This window comes from Salvelinus sp. IW2-2015, linkage group LG25, assembly GCF_002910315.2.
Source record: "Salvelinus sp. IW2-2015 linkage group LG25, ASM291031v2, whole genome shotgun sequence".
In the NCBI taxonomy this organism is placed as follows: domain Eukaryota; kingdom Metazoa; phylum Chordata; class Actinopteri; order Salmoniformes; family Salmonidae; genus Salvelinus; species Salvelinus sp. IW2-2015.
Genome location: NC_036865.1, coordinates 11,846,891 through 11,863,409, shown reverse-complemented (window position 1 = coordinate 11,863,409; position 16,519 = coordinate 11,846,891). Strand labels below are relative to the sequence as shown.

At 43.5% G+C, this 16,519-nt stretch overlaps 1 protein-coding gene across 1 annotated transcript in view; it reads right to left on the bottom strand.

The window, feature by feature from the left end:
- ltbp1 (latent transforming growth factor beta binding protein 1) overlaps positions 1–16,519 on the bottom strand; it is a 128,935-nt gene that overhangs the window by 91,098 nt on the left and 21,318 nt on the right. The window contains exon 4 of the mRNA XM_070434909.1: positions 4,986–5,119. Within this exon, the coding sequence (XP_070291010.1) occupies positions 4,986–5,119 (134 nt within the window). The remainder of the gene's footprint in view (positions 1–4,985; positions 5,120–16,519) is intronic.

The window sequence follows — 16,519 nt, the reverse complement described above, 5'->3', positions numbered from 1 at the left end:
ACAAACATCTGTCCTGGGTCTACCGCATCCCTTCCCAGACTATCCTCCTCCAACTTGAGCCTTTCTACTTTTCTGCATCCAGTGACACAAGTCTCTATAGAAAGTTCCACAGCTTCCCTTCCTGTTTTCTCCCTTTCACTTCTTACTTTTCCCTGCACCAACGTCTCTCTCTACGTCTTCTCTTTACTTCTTGGCAGCCCCCCCCACCGTTCCAAACTTCCCCCAAACCCCAGACTCCTGAGCTCAACGTTTCGTCTGCGGCTGTCAGCTGTTCACACCAGACAGAGCAGAGATGCAGGGAGCATTGCCAAAGGGAGAGAGGGCTTTTTCTCTAAACCAGAGAGCAGGCAAAACCACTGAATTAGAGGCTTTGGGCTGCCTTAATATTTGCTATAAGGTGAAAAAAATAGGTCGATATAAAAGTGGAATTAATATGATGTCGTCAAAAGCCAAAGACCAATAGACAGCTGGTTTTAAATGTGAGCCAATTGTACCATATACATAGTAGACATAGTATTTAAAAGAGTTTATAAAGTCTATTTTGCCAGTCATTTCCATGTAGGAATGAGCATTGCTCTGACAGAGTCTGGCATGGGAGAGCTGACGGGGGGGGGGGGGGGGCTTTAACAACCTGCTCTGCTCCTTTAAGACCCTGTAGACATATCAGGCTCAGCCTCTGGCTCCTGGTAGGGATCCACACACAAACCATCAACCTCTCCATCACACTGCTGCTGCCTGCTGAAAGGTCCTGCATTCTTTACCTGCAGTATAATCCCCATGTCACACCAGGGCTTTCTGTGTCTGCTATACTGCACCATCCATCGCGCCAGACTACCCAGAGTTCAGCCAGTGGTGTGTCACTTTTCAGACATCACCTCTCACTCCGTTCAGTCTCTCTGCACTCTGGCATTCGCCGTATTATGGCGGTCTCAATCCATCATCTCATCTCAAGCGTTCTGGCTTCTCCCTGGGGGCTGAGCATCATTCGGCCATTACTWCCCAGTCGTTTGTGGCTCTTTACGCTCTGGGGATTCTGGGTGCTTATGCTACCACCACAAGCACTTTCATTCAGTGAAGGCCTGGGTATCACCACTGTCAGGAGATATGGAGATGTATGGACAGGAGAGGCCTTGGAAACACATCACATTCCCCAGCACATAGAGATCTATAGAGGGCTCTGTGCCTGCTGTCTGACAGCTCTTCCCCTGCACCATGTTCAACACAAGCCTTAACCACTCTCACATGGCTCGGAGCACAGAGTCCCTGGCCACAGCAGTGATGAAACATGTCCGCCTTCAAACCCCCAGCAGCCCTCCCTCCATCCCTACTCTGCCTCCAAATGTGTGCAAGCGGGTCCTTCGCACGGCACGGCAGACATCCCCAGCTCTGTGGAGCATATGGAGAGAGATGCTGGAGGGGAGCCTTAGAGAGAACACAGACATCATTTAGCGGGGAACACACAGGGGGGCTAGAATGGAGGGATGGGGAGGGGGGTATGGAGAGAGCGAGTCCCCATGGGAAAAGAGGGTCTTCTTTTGAGCCCCCCTGGTGGACCTCTAGGAGTCCAAAGTGTCCCCGTATGGGGGGGAGAGAGCAGTCTCCAAGGCCAAGTGTAGCCTTCCAGCGCAACGGTATACAGAACAGAGCGGGAACCTAGTTTGTCTGTCTGTGTGGTAGAGCTGAGGGACAGGCGGGAAGAATGGCTTTCCCAGACACGGCCTCATAGCTAGCTGCTGACAGGCTGTCTGTCGCGTGGGACAGGGCTGACAGGAAGGCTGCGGGCGATTTAGGAGCACAAACATTCTCCCCTGTCCGCTACTCAAGCAGGCAGGCAGCACACCGACACCACCGCATACTGGGCTAAAACCAACAGTGACGTCCCTACTAATTTGGAGGCGAAGGCCTGAGAGGCCATTCACTGGGACATGGGTATCTACGGGTAAGTGTTTCGCAATATGGAGAAAAGCTTTTTGTGCCTTGACTCTTTTTTTTATGGGCAGAAGACAGAAGGGGATGGAGTTCTATTGTGCCCTTGTACAGATACAGTAGAGGTCATAAAAAGGAATGCATCTTCCCTTTCGTCCCTTCTCTCTTTCGGTCTTCCCTCCCTCCTCTCCGTCTCTATCTCTCTGATGTCTGGTCATATCCCTGGTGGTCCCACACTGGAGTTATATCAAAGTGGACTGGAGTTATTTGTAGCTGTGTGGCCAGGCTGGGGCTGCCTGAGGACTGCAGCCACAAGGCCCCAGAGGGGAGTGGGAGGAAAACGCAGACAGACTCACAGAGACCCACGGAGTCTGTTGTGTCTACAGACTTCTCCATTAATAGCACAGAGACTGTCTGCTCAGACAGACATGGTGCCATTCCCTTTCAGGTCAGCAAGTTCATCTAACCTTATTTACCTAAGCAGACGCCCACTGGGAAGTCTAACAGGAGGTTAAAATATTTATATCTTCTGCCAACACAGTAGAGTATACCTTCAGGTGTACAGCATATCAGATGCATAACATTAAAGTATCTGCCCAGTGTTTACATAAAATATGACCTATAATTACTTACAATATGAGTGAAATAGTTTTCCTTCCAAATTTTTTTAATTAAGTATGCTACAAAAGCAGCTTTTTGTGTTGGAATGGTGTGGGCATACCCCAACTGCAAAATGGTGTGGGCATACCCCAACGACAAAATGGTGTGGGCATACCCCAACAACTAAATGGTGTGGGCATACCCCAACAACAAAATGGTGTGGACCTTTACCGGTCATTAAAAATATTCATGCAAGTAGACCACTGATTGGCCAGTTCATCCTCCTCAGGGAGATGGCATCATTTTCCTTGAGGAAACACTAAGCATTTTATTTAAAAAATAATAATTATATATACAATTTTATGGTGCGGGTTTTGAAGGGTACGAGAACAGGATGAGTCAACAACATTATTTGGGTACGAGTTAACAGAATATGAACTTTTAAAAAGTGAGATTTTCACTGAGCAGTTACTTTAAATACATACCATGAGAGGGGTAATCATCATGCCATTCATGGGTCTCACTTTCAAAATGATTTAACTGTTCGGCCCCATTGTAAAGTGTTTAAATGGAAGATAATGCATCTTCCATGGCGAGGGCCGCGAGGCTATTCAGTGGGGGAGCATTAAGAGGAGCAGATAACAGGTATTCAACAGCTCAGCACACTGTAGATGGCCTCTCACATCTGTGGCACTTGTTGTTTCAGCAATTGAGGGGTTCTCCGTTGTGTGACAGTCTATCGTCTTGCTCTGTCATTTCATTTTCTCTCCCACTCCCTGCCTTTATCTGAAATTGCCCTCACAAAATGAGGCTAATAATTCATTTTAGACAGCGCCGAGCAGCAGGCAATGCTTAACTCTTTATGCCATTACCGCTGTGGCTGCAATTTGAACAATCCAATTGCTGCCCAACTTCAAGCTCTGCATTCCCCACACCCGTACAGCATTACAGTAGATGTGTGTGTACTGTATATACCCATAAGGAACAATTGCTACTTTTTATCCATTGAGTAAGATCATCTATTTAACATTCAGTGACTTATCTGACTAGAGGCAGCTGACAATGTGACAGATGTTCATGTCGAGAACCCATCTAAGGACTAACATACCATTTCATGTTCTCTTCCTCGCCATAAGCTAAATCTCCAATTACCATAACCAATCTGGCTTCAACCAACCTGCAGCGCCCCGCCCTTGGCCCAATTAGTGACAACAATTCAAGCTCAAATGGGACAGGAGATGTGCTTGTTCAAAGTTTGGAAAATTACTATAGCGCCCCCCTTGGGCCAATTTTGTAAATGGCGGTTCWCTATGGCAAGASGCATTATTCACCCACATTTCGTCCAAAATCGGGCCATTGGTGTCTGAGATATCCGTAGTCCTCCCTTCCATTTTCATTGTGGGGGACAATAAAGAGCATATAAACTTGAATGCACCTTCCACACAGTGATTGGGATAACATCAGTGACCCAATTAGGCTGTGTGTGTTGTTATATGACTGTTGACACAGAGTACAGCAGGAACCTATTCCACAGGGGGAGAGCAGGCCACTGCACAGTGCTGTAATCGCATTGGCTCCCGTAACGTGAGAAATGGGCGCAGCCCAAACCCCATGCAAAAATAATGACAGGCTGACCTAACTAAAGCGCTGCTACCGTGTCCATTTGGCAGTGATTAACGGTCGACCCGATCAATCACCAGCCCTGAAACAACAAACAGACCAGTGTAATTGGCTCAGCTGGATCCGCTGACACTAGCTGATGTCGTGCGGTTCACTCAATGAGGAGAGAAATTAGAGAGAGACTGTCACCCTGTCACAGAACTTTCCAAACCCCGGGTTCAGTCGTCCCCAGTCTGCCCCGTGCCAGCAAAGCCGTGCCTGGGAGAAATGCCGTGCCTGGGAGAACTGCCGTGCCTGGGAGAACTGCCGTGCCTGGGAGAAATGCCGTGCCTGGGAGAGCTCAGAAATCTTAATACCGAGCCGATGACACTTGTATTAATAAATCTAATTCATTTGTGAAACAACATCTTTAATGTGTTTGAGGACTTTGCTTACCACCACAGAATCAATGGCTGGCAAAGTGCTGGAAAGGCCTCAGACTCACAAAATCATCACTTAGTAAATACAAGCTGATTTGACAGAAGAGGTTTGGGACAACATAGTCCTTCCCTATGAGTTAAGATGACTGTTTTTCAGCTTCTCTTGACACATTTTTTAAATTGAACCTTTATTTAACTAGGCAAGTCAGTTAAGAACATTAAATCACCGGGTGTTTCAGATACACTTCCAAGCCTCCAAAGGCTTTCATTTCGTATGATGTTAATATCTGTGGGTAGAGTTTAAATAAAGCCAACTGTCAGTCCAGTAGCGAACCTTCCTAAAGGGAGGAACGTGTTCCTATGGAGCTTAGGAGGAGTTAATACAGTAACAGGATGGGATAAAGGAGGTGGGCTACTCACCATGGATGGGGTTGTGTTCCACCGTCAGGGGAATGGGTCTGTCAGGCTGGTGTTGGACGTGCGTCTGGGAGTGTGTGGTGTGTGTGTTGTAGTACTTGGGCTTCCGGACAAACTGCTGGCTACCAGGTCGGCTTCTGAAAGGGAGACAAAAAACACAGTCAAACACGGTAAAGAACAACCTCATCTACGTAGTGAGTTCTGAAACGTGTACCATACAATCACAGGGTTAAATCTGCAACAGAAACAAAAGCAACGGGTGAAATAAATATTCTGCAGAGAGCTATACTTGATGACTGTATCAACGCTTTGACCTTCGTGATCACTCCCAAGGCCCACACCTCCTAGGTGAAGATGATAGGGGGGCTTAAATCACGTCGGCAGTCATCTCATATCCTCCCACTCAGAGGGACATGAGACAAAAGCACTTCCCAGAAGCCCAGAGGATGAACCTAATCTCTCCTGGTGAGACGGGTGAGGAAACCCAGACACATCCTAAACACTGTGGGAGGGAGGGGAGAGAGGAGGGGGGTGGGAGCTGGTCCAAAACAACAAGACCGCCCTGTAGACCCCCTGACAAGGCCCAATCAAACATGACACACAGAGTGAAAAAACAACAGTGGAGTATGGAGAGCAGAGTGGGGGGGTGAGTGGGCAAGAGGACGAGGGTGAGGATAACATGGGATTGAAGTAGGACAAAACAATCCAAACACAGCCGCACAAAGCCTCTACTCCTAACCACTCTGTAAAACGTCCCTCAGTTCAAATGAAATGTGACTGGTTTACACAAGAGGAAGAGAAATCTGSTCATCTGGTGCTGAGCAATATCGCCAGAGACAGCAGTACTAAAGTTGTTTGTCCTTTACAGCATAACAGTATCAAATTGTCAGCCGCTGCACTAAAACCACTCAGACAGGTCGGGGTCATGGAAACAGAGGTCAAAGGACAAAAATACTATTCTTTTTGTCAGGAGAAAAAAAGAGCACAACAACATGGGTGGTGTTGAGAGCCGTTTCTAATAGGTAATAAAGGGGGAGGATAAAGAGACAAAACATTGGAGACGTACTAACTTATCAGAGGTCTGAACAATCTTCATATGCCTACAGGAGACAATGTGCTGGCCAATAAATAGCTTATCATTAGCAGAGGCGCAGTCAAGTCCCTGTTCCCATAAAAAGCTATGTATTTCATTTACATTTCATCTCAACAACAGCTAGCTAGAAGCCTTCATCAAGCTACTGCAATGAGTATTGTATTCACATCTAACATAAAATAAACACACTTGTGACAGACTTGTATGATGCCCTCCTGTCCCATATTCAAGTCCTAGCAACACACAGACAGACACACACACAGACAGACAGACAAACAGAGACAGACGGACACACAGTGAAGTTGTCTCTCCAGGCCACCCACGGATGTGGGCTTGAACTTTACGGTTAACCTCGATGTGATTATCTCATCTCATGTGAGTCTGCTTCCACAGCTGACTCCTCCCTTTCATCTTCATCTTCATTCCCCCCTCTCACTCACACACACTATCAAACACTGGGACTTCAAGGAATCTGAACGGATTACATCTTGTTTTATCCTAAGGGGCAGAGTGTGGTGGCGGGGGGTTGGGGCATCAAGGGCTGAACACAGCAGCACTGACACTTGGCACGGCTTCTCATGTGCCTGCTTTCATCCCCCACCACCACCCATTCATGGAGATAGTACAGGTGCATCAAAGTTGGGACCAAGATACTGAGAAACAGCTTCTAACTCCAGGCCATCAGACTGTTAAACAGTCGGCACTAGCCAGCCTCCGCCCAGTACCCTGCCCTGAACCCTAGTCACTGTTTTAGCTGGCTACCACCCGGTACTCTACCCTCCACYTTAGAGACGGCTGCCCTATGTACATAGAGTCATTGAACACTGGTCAATTTAATAATGTGTACATACTGTTTCAAGCACTTTACATGTACACTACCAGTCAAAAGTTTGTACAAACCTACTCATTCCAGGGTTTTTCTTTATTTTTACTATTTTCTACATTGTAGACTAATAGTGAAGACATCAAAACTATGAAATAACGCTTATGGAATCATGTAGTAAGCAAAAAAAACGAAATATATTTTATATTTGAGATTGAGAGAATGCAAAGAGTGTGCAAAGCTGTCATCAAGGCAAAGGGTGGCTACTTTGAAGAATCTCAAACATAAACTATATTTGATTTTCAACACTTTTTTGGTTACTACATGATTCCATRTGTGTTTTGATGTCTTCACTATTATTCTACAATGTAGAAAATAGTAAAAATAAAGAAAAACCCTTGAATGAGTAGGTGTGTCCAAACTTCTRAWTGGTACTGTACATATTATATTATTATATTATATTCTAGTCATAGATCATCCTATAACTTTTTATTTTTATGGATTATGTGTGAATTGTTTTTTTTATTGCTAGGTATTACTGCACTGTTGGAGCTAGAAACACAAGGATTTCGCTGCACCTGCAAGTTTGTGTATGCGACCAATAAACTTTGATTTGATTTTGTTGTGTTATTCACTGTTTATGGGTTTCTATGTGATGGCGTTTGATTGGCTGTAATTCCAGTAGCTGACATTCCTTTATGGCCCCTTGGGGGCAGAAAATCAAAACACTTTTATGCTCATACAGTACATACCTCCCTTTATAACATAATTGTAGGCCTATATTTACACACATTATGTGGTATGCTTGCTACTGTGTCTATGTGGATTAGCTAGGATAAGGTTGGTTTTACGTAGGAGCAAAACTAAATTGAATTGAGAGAGAGTATTTTACAACAGTCCTTAGTTGTCTTTCTCTTCTGTCTCTCTTTCCAAATGGCGATCTAATCTGCAGCGTTTGCTATGCTCAAATGCCTGTCTGATRTAATGTGTTTGAACAAAGGAGAAACATATTCCAGCCCCCCGGTCACATCAAAGCCCTGCTTGGAGAGCAGACTAAAAAGTGACAGTAATGCTCCCCTTTTTTTAGAGGGAACATTGCCACACCAACCCTCAAACGGCACCAGTGGTGTAGTGGGAGTGTAAACGCAAGTAAACACAGTTTACCCACTTTTTCTTTGCACAACAGTTTACTCACCTTTTGCAGAAAAACACATTAAAAGTACAGGGAGCATKACTTTTTTGACACAACCGGCGATCAAAATTGACCCACCCATTTTTTTTTACCACTGACTGACAGACTCAAAGTATTCAGACCCCTTGACTTTTTCCACATTTTGTTAAGTCACAGCCTTATTCTAAAATGGATTAAATATTTTTCTCCCACATCTATACACAATAGCCCATAATGACAAAGCGAAAACAGGTTTTTAGAAATGTTAGCAAATTTAGATTAGATTTTTTTACAGAAATACCTTATTTACATAAGTATTCAGGCCCTTTGCTATGAGACTTGAAATTGAGCTCAGGTGCATCCTGTTTCCATTGATCATCCCTGAGATGTTTCTACAACTTGATTGGAGTCCACCTGTGGTAAATTCAATTGATTTGACATGATTTGGAAAGGCACACCCCTGTCTACATAAGGTCCCACAGTTGACAGTGCATGTCAGAGCAAAAACCAAGSCATGAGGTTGAAGGAATTGTCCATTGAACTCCAAGACAGGATTGTGTCGAGCCACAGAACTGRGGAAGGGGACAATAGAGTGCTGAGTACAAGGCAGTTAGCAAGTTTGGTAGAGTTTGGAGAAGACTAATTACCGTGACTAAACGGTCACAAGGAATTTGACTGCCTTCATGACCCGTGACCGCCGGTGTGGCGGTAAWACGGTCACCGCAACAGACCTAGAGAGACCTGAAAATAGCTGTCCAGTGACGCTCCTCATCCAACCTGACAGAGCTTGAGAGGAACTGCAGAGAAGAATGGGAGAAACTCCCCAAACACAGGTGTGCCAAGCTTTTAGCGTCATATCCAAGAACACTCAAGGCCGTAATTACTGTGAAAGGGTGCTTCAACAAAGTACTGTGTAAAGGGTCTGAATACTTTCGTTAATGTGATATTTCCAGTTTTTTTWATGTATACATTTGCAAAAATGCCTAAACCTGTTTTTGCTTTGTCATTATGGGGCATTGTTTGTAGATTGATGAGGGGGCAAAAAACATTTAATCAATTTTAKAATAAAGCTGTAACATAACAAAGTGGAAAAAGTCAAGTGGTCTGAATACTTYCCGAATGCACTGTATGTCAAACAAAAACCAACGATTGCAAAGTTAAACAAATAATACAACTATGCACAAGGACTACTTTTTATCATTTCCACCAACATTTTTATAAAAACACATTAAACATGAGCAGTGCAAGAGCCACACATTGGAGAGTCTATCTCCGTTCAGAATGGACAACCTGTATTTTATCCTCTAGTAGTGTCTTGTTGATAGTTATATTTTATTTTTTAACTAGGCAAGTCAGTTAAGAACAAATTCTTATTTTCAATGACGGCCTAGGAACAGTGGGTTAACTGCCTTGTTCAGGAGAAGAACGGCAGATCTTTACCTTGTCAGCGCAGGGATTCAATCTTGCAACCTTTCGGTTACTAGTCCAACGCTCTAACCACTAGGCTACCTGCCGCCCCTGATTTCATTGGAGTTCAGAAGGAGAGGGAGGACAGACTGAGGTAAAYGTGCACTTGCCAAATAATCTTAGTTGTCTGTGAGAGACATTTTACAGGTCACCAATCAACCAGATTCTGTGCCACCCAGGGCACAGATGAGCCAAGAGAGACTTATCCCAGGGTTACCCTCAACACAGACAAAAAAAACTTTACGTTTATTTCTCCATCAATAAAACTCAGCGGCTTTCTTTCCCCTGATTTAAATGAGACGGGAACACATGTAGTAAGTACTGGGAGCTATGTGTTAAGCTCTTCCACATGCTTCTAGTTGGCCCATTGACTTTGGCAAAAGGTGCAGCTCTTACCCAAACCATCTCCAACATGGTAATTACCTCCACAGAAAAACAGTGAGGATTAGATTAATTCAATTGGAATTGTTTAAGAATGCAATTWAAAAATATTGGGTGCAGTACAAGGTCACCTTAGTCGATCTCGACACATACTAAACATATTTTGATAAAGAAACTATTGAGCTTGATAAAACTGTTCTACTTTAAAGGAGTAGTTCACTATTTTACAACTTGATGTTAAATGGTTCCTCCCCCTAAAAGTAGTTGATGGGCCAAAATAAACTACAATCTACAGTTCAGTTTTTTTGAAGTGATGTTTCAAAAAAGAATGTCAAAATCACCTGATAGCAATTCAAATCAACTTCATATTTGGATTCATGATATTAAAAGGTGATTTGGCCATGTAAAAAAAATKAAGAAACATCCTCACATTCATAACATGCTCACTTCCATTGATTCTTAGCTGGTGGTGGCTAAACTTAGCAGTAATTTGTAGTGGCTCTTTAAAGAAAACTGAACTGGGCCAGGAGAAACTGATCACAGTTTCTTCTGGCCCATAGGCTACTTTCAAGGGGAGGAACCATCTAACATCAAGTTGTAAACTAGTGAACTACTCCTTTAACAGTAAACCTAATCAGCAGCTGTGAACTGATAGTCCCACCTATTCTCAAAAGATGGTCCATGGTTTCCGCATTGGTTACTTAATGCATCTCTTTTTAAGGGACATATCAACTATATGGACGATTTAGACCTATAGCATACCACCCACCAATTCTCCTTTCTGCTCTACCCCAGGTGGAAAGATTTCGTTTCATCATTCCTAATTGACAATACCATAACTCACTTAGGCCAGCTAGCCAAGCTTCAGTTGGACTGAAATAGAAGAAAAACAATAGTGAAAACATAAAACTAAAAAAACTAAAAATCAGGGGAACGTTTTTACAGTCAAGGTTGTCCGTGTACGAGACCATGAATAAAATCCATACATACTGTACCGAAAGTAATGATGGGCTACTGTTCTTGTAAAGTTCCCGCTCACTAACTTCACCAACCCCAAGGAGCATGGAGGAGATTCTTGGCCTTCAGACAATATCAAAAACATTGGGGTGTTGAAAACCTGATACAAATCACAGTTTCAAACAATTTGCAGGACAAATGATTTCCCTGTAGTGAGAGGGACTGATGGTAATGTGGTTTTCCTGCACATGAAGACTTGAGGAGTGAGGAATGCTGGTATGGAACGAGTGCTGAGGCCAGTTGGCAGAACATGAGCGTCTCGCAGACAACATCCATCAAAGCAGAGATTTGTCATGTTATCCCCTGATTGAGGGGACTGCTGGTCTCAGCCACGCTCTCTCTCAACTGTGATTGGTGAGGTGATACCTGTGTCTCCCCCTTACTCTACACTGCCTACCACAACACCATTGAGTTTTTTTTTAGGACCTCTGACAGGAGTCTGGAGACAGACAGGCCAACCCACCCAAATGGAGGCTCACTTCTCATACATTTTTCTACAGCTCCAGCTTAAGAAAGGACACTGGGTTGTATTTCAAGACAAAACCAACAAGTTAGGGAACCTAAAGAGTTCAGCACCTGTGCAGGACTGCTTCAAGACATCTCCCCTCATAAAAATGATCAATGAAGACAACATATGCAGAAACATTGTGTCTGGGGCTGTAAGGATTCAAATACACAGGGGAAAACCATCATTTTGCATACCTTAAGTTTGGAAATAATAACCTGGTAAAATATATAAGAGTATATTTTTCCATGAATTACTTCCAACTTAGAAACAGTATCCAGCAAGTCTGTAAAAACAACTTAAACTACCTACCAAATAATTAGTCATGTGACAATGCCATTTAATGTTGGCACAGTACACAGGTAGCCTAGCGGTTAGAGCTTTAGRCCAGTAAACGAAAGGTCGCTGGTTCAAATACACGAGCCGACAAGGTGAAAAAAACTGTTGATGTGCCCTTGAGCAAGGCACTTAACCCTAATTTGCTCCAGAGGCGCCATACTACTATGGCTGACCCTGTAAAACAACACATTTCACTGCACCTATCCGGGGTGTATGTCACAATAAAAACAACAATTCTGTATATTCTCAGCAATTCATAACTAGAACTAACTAATAACATTGAATAGAGGGGACTAGAGAGCCATTAAAGACTGACTCCAGTGATTTTTTAACTGGTTGTACCCCTGTTTGCCACCACATGAGTCACCTGTTGAAATTTTGGTGTCCTTATCTTACTCTTTGGGAAGCTGTCATTACAGAAACTGAAAGAAGCCCTCCGGCGATTAAAAAAAATCTTCCCAACAAGTCCATAATGCCAGCGAAGATGGTTGGAATGCTGGGAAAGATGACGGACCTAAAAAGTCCCCGTGTAGACGAATCCTTCAACTCTAACGTTAGTGAAGGATCTGATAGGTACGATAGCTCACCCTTGCTGTTGTGATGAGTAATATGTTTGCCTTGGTGTAAATGTTTTGCCCTGGTCATCTAAAAACTTTTGGATATTTAGCTTACTAGCTAGTTTTACAGCTGAATGCAGTCTTTTAGTTGGTTATACCTTGGCTTGCTGTAGTTACCTTTGCTCGCTAATAAAAGCCAATTATGTAAACAAAGCATGACAATCCAAGTTCTAAAGCAATAGGACTCCCTAAATCTTTCTCAGATTATTACCAATCCCACAAGGTATGACTCCAAATTTGTCATAGACTCTTGCTAAAAAACTTTAATGAGCAAGTCTTCCTTCACGACATGTCCTCTGTAAATTGGTATAGAATCAGCTTGATCCCCTCTGTTGAAGACGCTTGGACCTTCTTTTTTGATATTTTCAGTGATATTGTTAACAAACATGCTCCCATAAAGAAAATGTAAATAAAAAACAGGTTCAGCCCTTAGTTTGACCGTGACTTTGCAGAGTTACTCCACCTCAAGCATTGCATTTGGCGAAAGGCTCGGCACACGCATAYTCAGGCTGACWGGCTCTCGTTCAGGCAAATGAGAAATAAGTGCACTCAGGCTATCCGGAAGGCCAAAGTTAGTTACTTTAAGGAGCGGTCTCTCTCTGTGGGTCTAACCACAAGAAGTTCTGGAAAACAGTTAAAGACCTGGATAATAAACCTTCCTCCTCACATCTGCACATGTCCMTTAAAGTTGATGTGGTTGTTACTGACAAGAAGCACATGGCTGAGCTTTTTAATCACCACTTCATTAAGTCAGGATTCCTATTTGACTCAGCCATGCCTCCTTGCCCGTCCAACATTTCCTCATCTCCCACCTCTTCTAATGCGACTTGGCCAAATGCTCATCCCTCTTTTTCCCCTGCCCCGCTACAAAGTTTCTCCCTGCAGGCGGTCACGGAGTCCGAGTTGCTAAAGGAGCTCATTAAACTTGACCCCCAAAAAACATCTGGGTCAGATGGTTTAGACCCTTTCTTCTTTAAGGTTGCTGCCCCTATAATCGCCAAGCCCATCTCTGACCTTTTTAACCTGTCTCTCCTATCTGGTGAGGTTCCCATTGCTTGGAAGGAAGCAACGGTACATCCTTTATTTAAAGTGGGAAGATCATGCCGATCCTAACTGTTATAGGCCTATTTCTATGTTGCCTTGTTAATCAAAAGTGCTGGAAAAACTTTTCAATAATCAACTGACTGGTTTTCTTGATGTCTATAATATTCTCTCTGGTATGCAATCTGGTGTCTGCTCAGGTTATGGATGTATCACTGCAACCTTAAAGCTCCTCAATGATGTCACCATTGCCCTTGATTCTAAGCAATGTTGTGCTGCTATTTTTATTGACTTGGCCAAAGCTTTTGATATGGTAGACCATTCCATTCTTGTGGGCCGGCTAAGGAGTATTGGTGTCTCTGAGGGGTCTTTGGCCTGGTTTGCTGACTACATCTCTCAGAGAGTGCAGTGTATAAAGTCAGAACATCTGCTGTCTCAGCCATTGCCTGTCAGCAAGGGTGTACCCCAAGGCTCAATCCTAGGCCCCACGCTCTTCTCAATTTACATCAACAACATATCTCAGGCAGTAGGAAGCTCTCTCATCCACTTATATGCAGATGATAGTCTTATACTCAGCTGGCCCCTCCCTGTTTTTTGGGTAAAACGCTCTACAACAAAGCTTTCTTGGTGTCCAACAAGCTTTCTCTACCCTTAACCTTCTTCTGAACACCTCCAAAACAAAGGTCATGTGGTTTGGTAAGAAGAATGCCTCTCTCCCTACAGGTGTGATTACTACCTCTAACCCTCAGGTTTAGAGCTTGGGAGTATGGCTAGACGGTACACTGTCCTTCTCTCAGCACATATCAAAGCTGCAGGCTAAAGTTAAATCTAGACTTGGTTTCTTCTATCGTAATCGCTCCTCTTTCACACCAGCTGCCAAACAAACCCTGATTCAGATGACCATCCTACCCAAGCTAGATTACGGAGACATAATTTATAGATCGGCAGGTAAGGGTGCTCTCGGGCGGCTAGATGTTCTTTATCATTCGGCCATCAGATTTGCCACCAATGCTCCTTATAGGACACATCACTGCACTCTATGCTCCTGGTCATTTCTGTTTACTCATCGCAAGACCCACTGGTTGATGCTTACTCCCCCTTATCTGAGATATCTACTGCAGCCCTCATCCTCCACATACAACACCCATTCTAACAGTCACATTCTGTTAAAGGTCCCCAAAGCACAAACATCCCTGGGTCGCTCGTCTTTTCAGTTCGCTGCAACTAGCGACTGGAACGAGCTGCAACAAACACTCAAACTGGAAAGTTACATCTCAATCTCTTCATTCGAAGACTCAATCATGGACACTCTTACTGACGTTTGTGGCTGCTTTGCGTGATGTATTGTTGTCTCTACCTTCTTGCCCTTTGTGTCTGCTGTCTGTACCCAATAATTTTGTGCTGCTGCCATGTTGTGTTGCTACCATGTTGTTTGTCATGTTGTGTTGCTACCATGCTGTGGTGTCATGTGATGCTGCCATGCTATGTTGTTTGTCTTGGTCTCTCTTTATGTAGTGTTGTGTTGTCGCTCTTGTCGTGATGGTGTTTTCATCCTATATTTTTATTTTATTTTAATCCAGACTCCCCGCAGGAGGCCTTTTGCCTTTTGGTAGGCCATCATTATAAATAAGAATTTGTTATTAACTGACTTGCCTAGTTAAATAAAGGTTAAATAAAAAAAATAAAAGATAAAGGGTATGCGTTTGCAAATTTCCTGCATAATTGCTGACCATCCTTCAGTGACAATGCATAATAACATCGTCTCGCAATTGGCCTAGCAAGCTAGGTAGCTAGCTATACACACACCAACGACCTGCAAGGTTTGTCTGGCATGTACTAGATACAAGACCTATTGTCAAAAGATTATGCTAACTAACCTCTTTTTGATACTGTTGCAAAGCTAACTAAAAGCAGCATTCCCCAGAGAGGATGGCTTTCACTTCAGCAGTAATAAATTCATGAACTTCTTTGAGGAAAAGATCATGATCATTAGAAAGCAAATTACGGACTCCTCTTAAATCTGCGTATTCTCCAGGGCTTAGCTGTCCTGGATCTGCACAGCTCTGCAGGGCCTGGGATCGGGGAGACACTTAAGTGTTTTAGTACTATACTCCTTGACACAATGATGAAAATAATCATGCCTCTAAACCTTCAAGCTGCATACTGGATCCTATTCCAACTAAACTACTGAAAGAGCTGCTTCACTGTGCTTGGCCTCCTATGTTGAACATAATAAACGTCTCTCTATCCACCGGATGTGTACCAAACTCACTAAAAGTGGCAGTAATAAAGCTCTCTTGAAAAAGCCAAACCTGACCCGCGAAAAATATAAAAAACTATCGGCCTATATCGAATCTTCCATTCCTCTCAAACATTTTTGAAAAAAAGCTGTTGCGCAGCAACTCACTGCCTTCCTGAAGACAAACAAGTATACGAAATGCTTCAGTCTGGTTTTAGACCCATCATAGCACTGAGACTGCACTTGTGAAGGTGGTAAATTACCTTTTAATGCGTCAGACCGAGGCTCTGCATCTGTCCTCGTGCTACTAACATATGTGTTGCTTGACACCATCGATCACCACATTCTTTTGGAGAGACTGGAAACCCAATTGGTCTACACGGACAAGTTTCTGGCCTGGTTTAGATCTTATCTGTCGGAAAGATATCAGTTTGTCTCTGTGAATGGTTTGTCCTCTGACAAATCAACTGTAAATTTCGGTGTTCCTCAAGGTTCCGTTTTAGACCCCTATTGTTTTTCACTATATATTTTACCTCTTGGGGATGTTTTTTCGAAAACATAATGTTAACTTTCACTGCTATGCGGATGACACACAGCTGTACATTTCAATGAAACATGGTGAAGCCCCAAAATTGCCCTCGCTAGAAGCCTGTGTTTCAGACATAAGGAAGTGGATGGCTGAAAACGTTCTATTTTTAAACTCGGACAAAACAGATGATATTGTTCTAGGTCCAAGAAACAAAGAGATCTTCTGTTAAATCTGACAAGTAATCTTGATGTTGTAAAGTCGTCTCAAATAAAACTGTGAAGGACCTCGGCGTTACTCTTGACCCTGATCTCTCTT